Source organism: Poromitra crassiceps, assembly GCF_964638095.1.
Source record: "Poromitra crassiceps genome assembly, chromosome: 4".
Lineage (NCBI taxonomy): Eukaryota > Metazoa > Chordata > Actinopteri > Beryciformes > Melamphaidae > Poromitra > Poromitra crassiceps.
In genome coordinates, this window is record NC_139626.1 from 14,023,582 (window position 1) to 14,036,559 (window position 12,978).

Below are 12,978 nucleotides of genomic sequence, written 5' to 3' on the forward strand. Positions count from 1 at the left end.
GTTTTATGTAGTGTTAGCTAGCTAATAACGTTTGTTTGTCTGTCAAACTCGCTGTTTTTTTGCAGACTCATAACCTCGCGTCACCAGGCTCTTCTCGGCGAGAGCAGACTCGTTAACGTTACAGACAGAGCTACCGACGCCACGTTAATTTAATTTAGCTTCAAGTCTACTCTGGTCTGGTCCAACAGGTAAATAAGCTAGTCTGGTCTCCACTAACGTTAGTGAAAGTGTTGTTATGAATGATATTAAACAACAACACAACACGGACGAACCATTTTTGTCTTCTTTGTCTGTTTTTGTCTTCAACACGTCAGTTTGTGCCGTTCACCGCCATTATAATGTGTGGACCCAGGGGTACCCGGAAGTAAATGTAAACATCCCGCTGATTTGGTCTATTAGAATTTCCACTAGCCAAAATGTTTTTCTTGAAATAAACCAGAATATGAGTGGGTTAATTTAAGCATAAGTATCAGTAAGTGGCCCGGGATTCTCAAAGCCTGTGTTGAGGGTCACACAAGAACAAAAATGCACTCTTGAAGCTAAATAAATCCAAAACCAACCAAGTTAATTATTTAAAATTGTACTTCAATCTAGAACAGTCATTTCTTACACATGAGATTACTTTTAGCCTTTTAGTCATAAAGATTATTGAAAGGTATTCCATATTCCAGACTGAAATGTTATAGTATTGGCCAGAATGACATGAACATTTGGACACGTTTTGGCACTGTTTTGTTTTTTGTTTTTTTTGCAATTCCAGCGCGGGGCGCTCGCGGGCCACCAGTTGCCCAGGTCTGATCTACACTGTACTGTCCCATTTATACTTTCATCTTCACCCCAAAACTCATAGTGCTCTGTGCCATCATGTTGCTCAATGCTCATTACTATGTGTCATATTATGCATAAAGTGTATATATCCGCTCTACTGCTTAATAGGGCTGTCACTTTTCATTCGAAATTCGAATTCAACTTCGAATGTGGGGGAGGAGGGCATGTTCGAATGTATAATTGACCTGTTCGATTTTTTTTTTTTTAATAATAATTTTTTTTTTATGAACCAAAATTAACCAACTGATGCTTGCTGGTAATGTTAATCCCATGTCAGAAAAAGTCTCCAGATTTGTCGCGTTAGTCTCTTCTGAGAAAGATTGTCTCCAGGGTCTGAAAAGTTGTCTCGAGTTGGATGCAGCCAAGTTTGTGAGGCAGTGTTGTGACTGTGAGCGTCCAAGCTAACACGTCGGGCTGATGCCCGGTGGCCTGGCCTGATTTTTTTTTTTTTTTTTTTTTTAATTAACCAAAAAACTTCGAATATATTCGAATGAATTTCTGGCAATTAAAGTTCGTTCGAACTTTATTTTGGGAAAAAGTGACAGCCCTACTGCTTAATGATCTTCATTCATCTTTCCCAAGTATTTTGCAAGCTTGCAGCTTCGATGTGAGCGAGCGGAAGTGACGTGACACATGGGGGCGTGGTTTCACTTAAACTGGGTTGCGAAAAGTACACACACATCCAGGAATTGAGCAAGGAGGGCTACTTTTTCCCAGCTTTGTCTGTCGGGAGGCCCACAGTCTCAGACTTAGAGAAATGCCACTGTTTCGCCCACATGATTCTATGAAGTGAAACTAAGCCCGGAAAAAAAACAATGACCCGGCCTCTGAGGGCTAATATGGCAGCCTGATACAGGACATATAAGGCAAGAGGAGTCTGCTCCACTGAACATACAGAATCCGAAGGGGGGAGGGCAGCGGGGGAAGGGGGGAGGGCAGCAGGGGGGGGGGGGGGGGGGGGACAGGGGGGTTCAGAGACAACAGAGTCTAGACAACAGACACATTTGTTGCCATGGAAGGCACTGCAGAGCTGTCACTCTACTGTCAACAACAACTATGGCACCAAGGTACGATGATATCAGCCAATAAAGGCTTTAAATGAAGGAGGGAGTGTACAGTGAATGAATGAATGAATGAATGAATGAATGAATGAATGAATTTGTATTATTGTGTCATGCATACATTGTATGACGAGCCCGAATGGGCTTACAAGACACCAATAATTCAAGCAAAGCCAGGACCATAGTGCAGCATATTGCATGTGTAACGGCGTTGTGTTGGTGGGATACGAACCGCCAACCTTCGGCTTGGGAGTCCGACATGTTAACCGCAACACCAAGAGAGCTAGCTCCCTTGGCGGAGCTGATTAACATGCCTTTTTTTTATACTCGCGAGTGAGTTTAACCAATACACTCGCTACCACACTGGACTCACGAGGAATCCGCACTGATTCACCTCGGTTACACATGCGTAATTGAACAGTAACAGCCACAACATAATCAACATCATCATCGCCACCACCACCACCAACAGCAACGACATCATCCTCATCATCATCACCACCCCTACCAACACCAACGCCAACCAGAGCATCAGAGGAAGAAAACAGAAATCCTTTACATTCAGTTCATCGGGCCATCCATGACTAGATTAGAACTCTTTGAGTGTAGCTGGAAAATCAAAAAAATGAAAAACATAAATGTTAATTAAATATCTTGCAAATGGCTTGCGTTTCAAAAAAAATCTTCTGTAGATGTATTAAAACCTGCTATTCACTAGTGACACTGGCAGTCACACAAATGTACTCCCTGTGACTTTTCAGTCACTGTGCCGGCCATATTGGTGTAAGTACTTACAGCTTTACTAGCTTGACTTACAGCATTATTAGCTTAGGCGTTTTACTGAAATCCAAGCAAAAAGCAATCGTTTACATCATGGCCAATAGCAACTTTCCATGAGTCAATTAGCTCTATTGTCAACTGAGGACAGTGTCAATCAATAAAGGCTGTTCTTCCTGGCTTCACCACTGCACTGAGTGCAGCTGCGCGGCCTCGCCCGGCCTGCAGCTCGCCGAGCAGGCCCTGCAACTCGCATAAGCAGCTCGCCCGCTACGCGGCCTCGCCCGAAGCTCGACTGCTGCATGGCCTTGCATGCCCTATTGGCGCGCACGCAATGTCTCCCTCTCTCTATCCCTCAATCTCTCCCCCCTCTCCTCTCTGTCTCTCTCCCTCTCCTCTCTCTCTCCCTCAGTCTCTCCTCCTCTCTCTCTCCCTCAGTCTCTCTCATGATCCTCAGACTGATGACATCATCACTGATGAGAAGTAGCTAAAGGGTCCCATGTATTATAGCGTTAAAGTGGTGTGAACTGTCGCAGTTTTAAATGTGTGAATTTAGTCAAAAGTACAGCCTGCTAGAGTGAGGCACACTAAAGTCGAGCTGAACCCAAGAATGACTTTTCTTTTCTTTTAGTTCAAATACCTGGGTATGCAGTGCACCTATTTAATAATGTATGCAAAACAAATCACAACAATCTAATTTCTTTAGTTTTTCACACTTTTTCACATCAAAAGTTCGTTTTTCAAGATTTCATTGATAACAGTAATTTACAGTTTGCTGACGTCCCCACCCAGTACTATCAAATTTCTACCCCATTTCAACTAATCATATCACGACATGCAGCTGTCAATCAAATCTTCATTTCTGGATAATTTTCTCTTCCAATTGAAGTCGAAAATGGCGCCTAATGCCTGTCATCTGGCAGAATTCCTATCCCATAAACTAACTACTAACTTGGCCAATTGTTAGAAACATGGATAAAAAACAAAAACTATAATCTCTAAGAATGCAAAGAAATGTAACTGGCTCGTTAAAACGCGCATTCCAGGGATATGGTATCGTTATAGCAGCGATAATGTCGCGCGCATCCGAGAGCTTGGTTGTCAGGGGTCGCACTTCGGAGATTCCAGGCCGACGTGCTGCACTCTCCGCTCGGCAACACGAAGGCAGCTGGCTGCCTGCGGGGCGCTGAGCTCCACTCAGCCACTCAGCCTCCCGTCAAAAGGCTCTTCCCGAGGGGAGCGCCACAACACACTGAATCGCACTCGATTTGGAGGCGGAACACGCCAGGATTGGCCAAAGCCCAATCCAGTCCCCAGAATTGTCAAATAAAATCATCGACATGATACTATGACCCGCCTCTCAACCTGTCATCTTAGACAAACTATGTTTTCAGTCTGAAACGGACTCATTATGCACGTGACGAACAGGTTCAGTTCGACTTTAAGGCTGGCTTCATAGGGTCCCATTATAAAGGCTGAAAAAGCATAAAACCTAAACTGTGATTTCTCAAACAGTACAAAAGATAAATTAAAGCTGAATTAAGGTGATAGAGTCCTAAAAGTGGTGACTCGTTTAAAGTTTAAATGGAGTGTCTAGCTTAAAGTATAAGGGAGCAGTTAGAGTTCAAAGAAGGCATGGGTTCACCATGAACTGCTGTTTAAAACAAACGGCACTTTCCCCTGGAAGTGTGTTGAAGCAGTTTGTTTAGCAACATCCTGATCCCTCGTATAACAGCAGATGTCAAAAACTGCCTGAATCACAAGTGTGTTACTTCAAAAGTAGCAAACTGGATATAATATTGACATGAAAACAGATGATCACTTTAAGTTGAAACCTCTGCCAACTGAGAGGCAGTTAGCTTTACTAATAATGTATGAGCCATGAGCCTAATGCTAACTGGGCCATGATGGTGCTAAGGAACTGTGGATAATGTGAAAATCACAAATAACCCAGAAGCCCTGGCTGCAAGCAATTAACAATGTACATGTATATTGTGTTATGGGAGTGATGGAACTGATGAAAAATGTGACTATTTTGTAATGAAATGGCTCATTACCAAGTTAACCTCCATACATGCCGTCATTTTGTCAGAACAGCTATGATCACATTTCTGAAATTGTGATCTCATTATATTATAGAATGAAAGTATTTTGCGCCACTGAGAAAAGACAGCTAGTGTCACAGCTACAATGTGCCTTCTGTCACTGCCTGTGCATATGTGGGCTGGCATATGGAAATACAAGCATTCCAACGCAATTTATTATTGTCTCTCTGCCCGCCCACCCGTACCACATTTCTGCATGGGGGGGGGGTGTTAAACTGTCAATATGTGTGTGGTGGTGTGCAATGCATTCCCTGAAGTTTGGGGGAAATCATACAGCTAATGTATTTGCAGAACTGGCTAAATTTGCCTAAAAGGCTGATACTCAAGATCAAGTTAAAAAAAAATCAACCCACTGTGTTACGTTATTTGATTCATTTGTCTTGTGCATCTGAATGCGGTGTTTGCCTCCCTCGGTCCTCTCTCTCAAACAAAACGCTGCACTTGAACTCATCGCTTATTCATGGATTAACATGAAGTAGTTGAATAGCCTGCAGCTTGCACTATGGACATACACATACACATACACACACATACACGGTCAAGTGTGCAAAGCCCAAGACTTGAATAGACACAGCAGGCTGGAGTTTGGTGCTAATACAATAACAATACATCCTGGAATCTAGCTAGGGTAAACCCACCAAAACCCAATTTATCCAGCTTTGCATTGGTGGAATAGAGTCATACAGGTTTTTGGGCTGACAACGTATTTTACTAATACTATCAAACTGAAATTGACGGTTGTATGGGATCTTTTAAGATAAAATAATCCATAAATTAGTGTATTTCTGAAACTACAACTGCATTTGGTTCAGTTATATACAGTGGTGAAAAAAATACTTTGTTACAAATAAAAAGTACAAAAGTATTAGCATAAAAAAGTACAAGTAGCCATTATGCAGAATGGCCCATTTCAGAATCATATCATGTTATTGGACTAGTATAATTATTGATGGATTCATGTGTGCGTGTGTCACTGTCGCAGCTGGTAATGGCAGAGGTGGACCTAATTTTAATTAGGCTACTTTATATGCTGGGTAGCTTAAACTATAAAAAACCATGTAATTTATTAGTTGACTTACAATTTCTATAATAATCTAAATTATTCAAAAGTAACTAGTAATGTTAACTAAAGCTGTCAAATGTGGAGTAAAAAGCAGGCTACAATATTTCCAGGCCCTTAGGGAGATATTAGGGTCATTTCACGCTAATTCCTACAAAAGCACCAATTTTGGCTCAGATGTAGCCCAGGGTATGCTAACTTGATTTAGCCAGAGAGCCCAAGCCTGCTACCTTCGGGGTCGCCATGGCGCCAAATCTAATATGGCCGCTGTCAATTACTATTCATCCTAGAAAGGTGGTTTTGGTGTCTACCTCTAGGTTTTAAGGCTCAAGGAATACAACTGAATCAGTGAAAATTACCATCAGTTAATTATTTGTGGACAAATCCAAGATGGCGTCCGAAGATGGGGCCCCAAATTCCGGTGAATAGGGTACAATTTTTAACTAATATAGATCTTCATGAAACTTCTCCAGTTGATTACTTACATTAAGACAATTTTTTTTTGTGTAACAACTTTTCTGAAATGGTATGTTTAAATATGCAAATTTACAGAAAACTACCCCATTAGGCCAGTATATGGGAAAAAAGGAGCCCCTGAACAAATCGATAGAAACGTTTTCATAGATGTGTATGTTACTTAACATGCTTGATGGTACCAGAATCCGTTGAAAAACCTTTTATATTATGTTTTTTTTTTTTACCCTATTCACTTTTGGGCCACTTTGGTAAATGCACTTGCATATACATTCCACCAAGCAAGCACCATCCATCCACAAGCAATAGGCTACAACACCGACGAATGCAATTCAGCTGCACTAGACGGTAAACTAGTTTAGAAAAGCCAGCATAGAACTAGAGTTTAACACAGAATAACGAATAAAATAAAACCAAATGAGACTTTCAGTCAGAACCGTGAGGACTGAGGAGAAGAAACCACTTGGTAGTATACGGTCCGTTACAGTATCAGTAACCCGTTATTCACTTACTTCAGTGTCAGCGTGAGGAGGGATTCCAACCAGGCAAAAAGCAACTCCATTCATGACATTGGCTTCTCAGAGTGTGGTCTTCATAAGCCAACACGAGAAATAACTTCAGACTACCTGCTCTGCCGGAACATGCTGGACTGTTTGGTTGGCGGCGGCTAGCTGTTTCAGAAGAGGTGTCCTCCCTCAGCCTGGACACAGCTGCCACATTAGCCACAACAATAACACCGGAAATCAGGCGAATTGCCTCCAAAATAAAAGCACGAACTAGTCCACATTGATAGTAGTCTCGCTGGCCAGGCTCCTCTCCCTTCCGTGAGAGTCAGGGAGGGGAGGCTGGTCAGTGAGACTACATTGATATAGTAGCCTGGGTCCCGACCATAGGTCCCGAGTCCCGACCCAAAATTGAAAACCAAACTCTGTCAGTCAGACAACATTGCGGATGCAATCCACGTTTACATTGCAGTCTACAATGCACTAAGTCTAACCTATAAATGCATCATTGTTAAGGGAGCAATAGATTATTTGGTACAATAAATGCTAATCTGTGTAGCCTATGAACACAACAATTCCTTGTGGAGTGTACAGTTAAACTTATGATAAATAATGCATAGGTTTAACAGATTGGAAGGAGAGAGCAGCTACTGGGAGCTAAACAAATTTAGGCCTACAAGGCAGTAGGAAATAAAATCTGTTGTAGGCAGATTCTATTTCCTCCACGTTCTTTATACTCAAAAACATTGCAGCTGTGGTGCTGAGGGTTTATTTTAAAAGTTGCAACAGGAAGTAATGTTTTTTGTTCTAGCGAGCTTGACACCGATCCTCTAGTCTACAACAGAACCCAGAGTATGGATGGACTATTTTGTTGTTGTTGTTGTTGTTGTTGTTGTTGTTGTTGTTGTTGTTGTTGTTGTTGTTGTTGTCGTTGTTGTTGTTGTTTTACCTCACAAGAGTTCCCGGAAGTAAGTTTCTGGATTAAACAGCGCTGTTGAGTTGCAGCAAAATGGACAGATTGTGATGTACTTTGAAAGGGTCAGGCGTTTAAAGAATCAAATTGTATATTATCAGGTTTATTTTAGCATTCAAACGTAGCGCGAGCCCCCTTCCTGGCTATTCATTGGCTACTGAGTCACTGATTTTGGACCTCCGCTGGCGCCACTCTCTTACTAGTAGATTGCTCTGACAGAACCGAACCGAACACAATCAGACACAGTGATGTATGACGGTGACGCCACACCCTGCGAGGATGGGCTTGGCCACAGCTAGAGAGAGAGCTTCTCACTGAAGCTGTCACAAACTCTTGCTCTCTGTAATAGCCTACATATTCTTCTTTCTTCTTATTTTTCTTATAGACATAAATCACTGTCTTGTGAAAACCTCTTAACTCCAATTCTGGTGATGTTTATGTGTCAAGAGTTGGAGATACAACCAGTGCTATTGTTTATTGTTTATTGTTTATTTACACAAAGAAAAATGAATAACAACAGATAGTACAAGTATCTTAATACAAAGAAAATTGTGCAGGTGAGGGAAAGAAACCCAGAAGGGCTTATAGAGTCTCACCTTATTTAAAAGAAAATCTAAACAAATTAAAGACTAATAATGAAAAAAAAACAATCAAGACAATATAGGCTATTTAAAGTCCGTGGAAACCAAAATCCACAAAAACCTTCTAACTATTAAATTTAGGGTAGCCTATTATGTGAGTAATTGTGTGCCTCAGAAAAGAGAGAGAATTACTTTCAACCCTAACCCCAAAAATCGACACTTTTCTACAAGGTCTGGATTTCCATTTCCTCATTGAAGAGAGCGGAGCGCGCGGTGCTAAAATGCATGATCTTATCTTACACACACAGTAGCGCTGTGCACTCGCAGCGCAGCGCGAGTGTGTTCGCCGAGCAACGCGCGAACACACACACACACACACACACACACACACACACACACTCCATCTCTCTTTCCTTCTCTCTCTCTCCTCTCTCTCTCCGTTAATGGAGAGAGAGGTCTCCTCCGAGCAGTCTCCTCCTCCGAGAGAGAGAGGAAAAGACCATTGGAAAAGACCTGCTGCAGACGGGACACGCCCACACAGTCCGCGGGAGAAAATACACTCTAAAATCTGATCATGATCATGACTTTTGCCATGACTGTCAAACCTAAATTTATATACTTTGCGACGTTCATCATCATTCAAATTTGGCTGGTGGCTTAATAACATAGGTTCCTGTGATGTGATGAACTCAAAATGCTAAATAATAAAAAAATATTTCTGGTTTCCAGGGACTTTAAAACAATATAAAAGTTTAAAAAATATATATATACAGAAAAAGAAAAAAATATATAATAAAAGAAGGAAAAGAAAAAGCAAACAGGTGCACCAGCGGGTAAACAAACAAAATCAATCAATAAAATACAGGTGGAAAGAAATCAGGTACTGTGCTCTTTTAAGAAAAGTTGTTTAAGGTTTTTTTTTTTTAGTGGAAATGAGGAGTGACTACGGAGTGCAGCAGAAAGACTGTTCCACATGATTGGACCTCTTGATTGAGAATTGGCCAAGGTTAGTTCTGAAAAACTGACTGTGTAAAAGATCAGCAGATCTGGTGTGATAACAATGAATAAGAGACCTACTAATAAAGAATCTGTCGAAAGAAATGGGAAGTAAATTATTGACAAATTGAAACACAAAAAGACATATTTGAAATGTATTAATGTCAAATATGTTTAACAGCTCCAGAGTTTGAAATAATGGGACAGTGTGAGCATTCCAGGGAGAGTTCGTACAACCAGTGCTATTACTGTAGCCTATCAATTCTACAATAAACATGTAGCCTAATAATAATCAAACTGCAGTTTGAAATTATCTGTGTGTGTGTGTGTGTGTGTGTGTGTGTGTGTGTGTGTGTGTGTGTGTGTGTGTGTGTGTGTGTGTGTGTGTGTGTGTGTGTGTGTGTTGGTTGGTCACTGGAGCAAGACGCATGCTGATGTTAGCCGACAATCGCCGGAGGGAAGAGCAGGCGTGGCGGCACACGCACACGCACACGCACACGCACACGCACACGCACACGCACACACACACACACACACACACACACACACACACACACAGAGTCCTTATGTAATAGTAGAGAATGGAATCACAGAGAAGCTGAGAGAGAGTAGAGGGAGAGAGAGAGAGGGGGGGGGGCTCAAGACAAAATCAAATTCAATTACTTTTTAGGCCCAATTCCCTCAAATTCCAGCACCCAACACATCATCGTTTATTTACTGTTACAACACTGATAATTTTGAAGCGGTGCAGCTATGGGAGTAATCCTAAGAGGGGAAAGTTTTGTAAGTATGAGCCTACCAAAACAGACACTAGGTGAATAGGGTAACATTTGTCATTAGAGATCACCATGAAACTTCAGTTGATTACATACATTAAGACAAAAAAAGTTTTCTGAAATTGTATGTTCAATTGTGCAAATGAAGCATAAATATGAGCTAATTTGCATAGCCTACATTTCCAGAACAGAAATCTAAACATTGGATAAATCCAGCTTACTAAATTATTGTTGAAGTTTGTTGGCATATTACAGCCAAACATTTTTACAGAGGACATTTTGGATATCTCTTTTTATCACTCAATAAATACTGTAAAGTAATTAAAAAAAAATCAATTTTCATCATGTTTTTTTTTATAATACGTTATAGAAATCAGGCTATGAATGACCAAACCCCCTTGTTACAACCTTCGGCTCTAATATGTCAACAAAATGAAGCAATAATTTTGAACCTGGCTTTACCAAATGTTCAGATTTCTGTTCTGGAAATGTGCAAATTAGCATAATATTATATATTATATAACAATGAAACATACAATTTCAGAAAACTTGTAATAGATTTTTTTGTCTTAATGTATGTAATTAACTGGGGACGTTTCGTGGTATTCATTAAAAATTACACTATTCTTAAGACTTTTTTTTCTCATTGAGAACATATTGAGGACACAAAATCCATTAAGTTTGGTTTGGTTGCAATTAGTGAGAGGTTGACCCATATTACTGGGCTATATGGGAGTAGGTTTGTTTACAGAGTGATACTGTAACTATCATTAGATCTGCAGGGTTATCATACCAAAATATCAAGTAGAGACATGCAGAAAGACAAAAATACCAAAATTGTTTGGCCACCTCAAGTGATAGTGAGATATGTCTTCTGAAGGGTGTGCAGTGTGGGAATGCAGGGCGATTTATTGGAACTACTGTGTGGGATCTTCCATCAGAGGAGATTAGCTGCTGTGTTTTGATGCTGGAACGTCCCAAAACAAAGAGCCTGTTGCATCTCTCCTCAAACATCACACCTCCGTTGAGCGGGACACCACCTTTACCCTAACTACCTTGTGCCCCAATAAAAGCAGGGCTGTCTGAAGATTTAGTCTAGACATTATTGTGTTGGAAAGTGATGATTGTTTGTGTGAGAAAGAGACACTAATCTGGCCTTGTCCTGAAAGGGGTTTCATCCCCACCCAGGGGACCTTCGCAGTTCCAACACCCCTCCCCCTATCAGAGTCAGCTCATCTCCTCGTGCACCCTGTGACCTTCTCACTACCCCCCGTCATTTAACCCCCATCCCCTGCTATCGTCGCCTCCACCCACTGCTATAGAGGCTTTGCGGTTGCGTCACAAATCTTCACAAACGTCATAGAAATTAACCTATTTCTACTGAACAAAAAATATAAACCCAACACAACCAGAGCTGCTGCATGTGAATTCAATGTTAATTTCACTAGCATACACTGACTCCAATGTTTTTCCAGAGAATTTGGTAGTACATCCACTCAGCCTCACAACCACAAACCATGCCCCAGACCTCCACACCCGGCTTCACCTGGGAGATGGTCTGAGACAGCCACCCAGACAGCTGCTGATGTTGCATAAGTGTTCACCAGTTTGTCAACAAAGGGCTTCTAATACTTGATATTCTTAAAAAAAAAGAATAATAATAAAAAACAACGAAGATAAATAAATAGACAAATAAACTTTTGGGGTGCCCGGTGGCTCAATTTAAATATTACAGTATGTGTTATTATATGATTATTTTATTTTTTTCAAATGGTGGATCTCTCATTTTGGAATAGAACTCAAACATCTGTCTGTCTCAATCCTGTTGTGTTCTGTTCTGTTATGTGACCTGGCATGCGGCGACAGAGAATAGTGAGTGTGTGTGTGTGTGTGTGTGTGTGTGTGTGTGTGTGTGTGTGTGTGTGTGTGTGTGTGTGTGTGTGTGTGTGTGTGTGTGTGTGTGTGTGTGTGTGTGTGTGTGTGTGTGTGTGTGCATGCACATTGGGGGAGGGTGGGGACACACCCATCTGTCTATTTACAGCAGTGCAGGGAGATTTCCCTAAATATCTAATCCATGTAATCCCCTCTGGTGGTGGATAGGCGATGCAGTGCTGCCAGGTGGCTACTAGAGGGCGCCCCAACCATTGGCTGAGAAATGAATAGGAACGGCTTGTTTGCTATTGATTCGGCTCACAAAGCAGGGCAAGTGTGTAAGGAGGAGGTCTTTGTACATGAGCTTACATGCAGATAACCCCTCACCATATCAGTGTGTGTGTGTGTGTGTGTGTGTGTGTGTGTGTGTGTGTGTGTGTGTGTGTGTGTGTGTGTGTGTGTGTGTGTGTGTGTGTGTCACCCATACAGTATAATATGTGACGTACGCAGCGACACTGGTCCGCTGGCGTTCCTCCTCACTGGATGGGACGTCCCGGCCCGATCACACGTGAATCTCTGATTGAATTAGAACTCTATAGAGAGAGGCTCCACTTTTATAGGCCTCTCAGCTCACATCAGTCTCACCGGGACCCTGCACTTCCATCTCTGGAGTTAGAGGCGACTGAAGACCAGTGTGTGTGTGTGTGTGTGTGTGTGTGTGTGTGTGTGTGTGTGTGTGTGTGTGTGTTTTGCATACCCTTGAGTGCTGAACATGTTTGCATCCATTACAGTATATATAATTTTTTAAGGATATGATTTAATGGATATTAAATGCATAGTGCTGCATACATACATTTAGATCCACCCAGCAAGATTTGAACGTTTTTCTGATGTCGAAGCCATGAGCTGGGACAGAGATCACTAAAACCCAGAGGTGGGAATTCTGTCCCACGTCGCATCAGAACATCAGAA

The 12,978-nt window shown here is 41.6% G+C and overlaps 1 protein-coding gene across 1 annotated transcript in view; it reads right to left on the reverse strand.

The window, feature by feature from the left end:
- Positions 1-6,871, reverse strand: part of LOC310775613 (rho GTPase-activating protein 23-like) — a gene marked incomplete at both ends in the record, with an annotated part of 79,342 nt that extends 72,471 nt beyond the window's left edge. Inside the window, one exon of the mRNA XM_083635774.1 lies at positions 6,818-6,871. Within this exon, the coding sequence (XP_083491900.1) occupies positions 6,818-6,871 (54 nt within the window). The remainder of the gene's footprint in view (positions 1-6,817) is intronic.
- Positions 6,872-12,978: the final 6,107 nt, after the last annotated feature.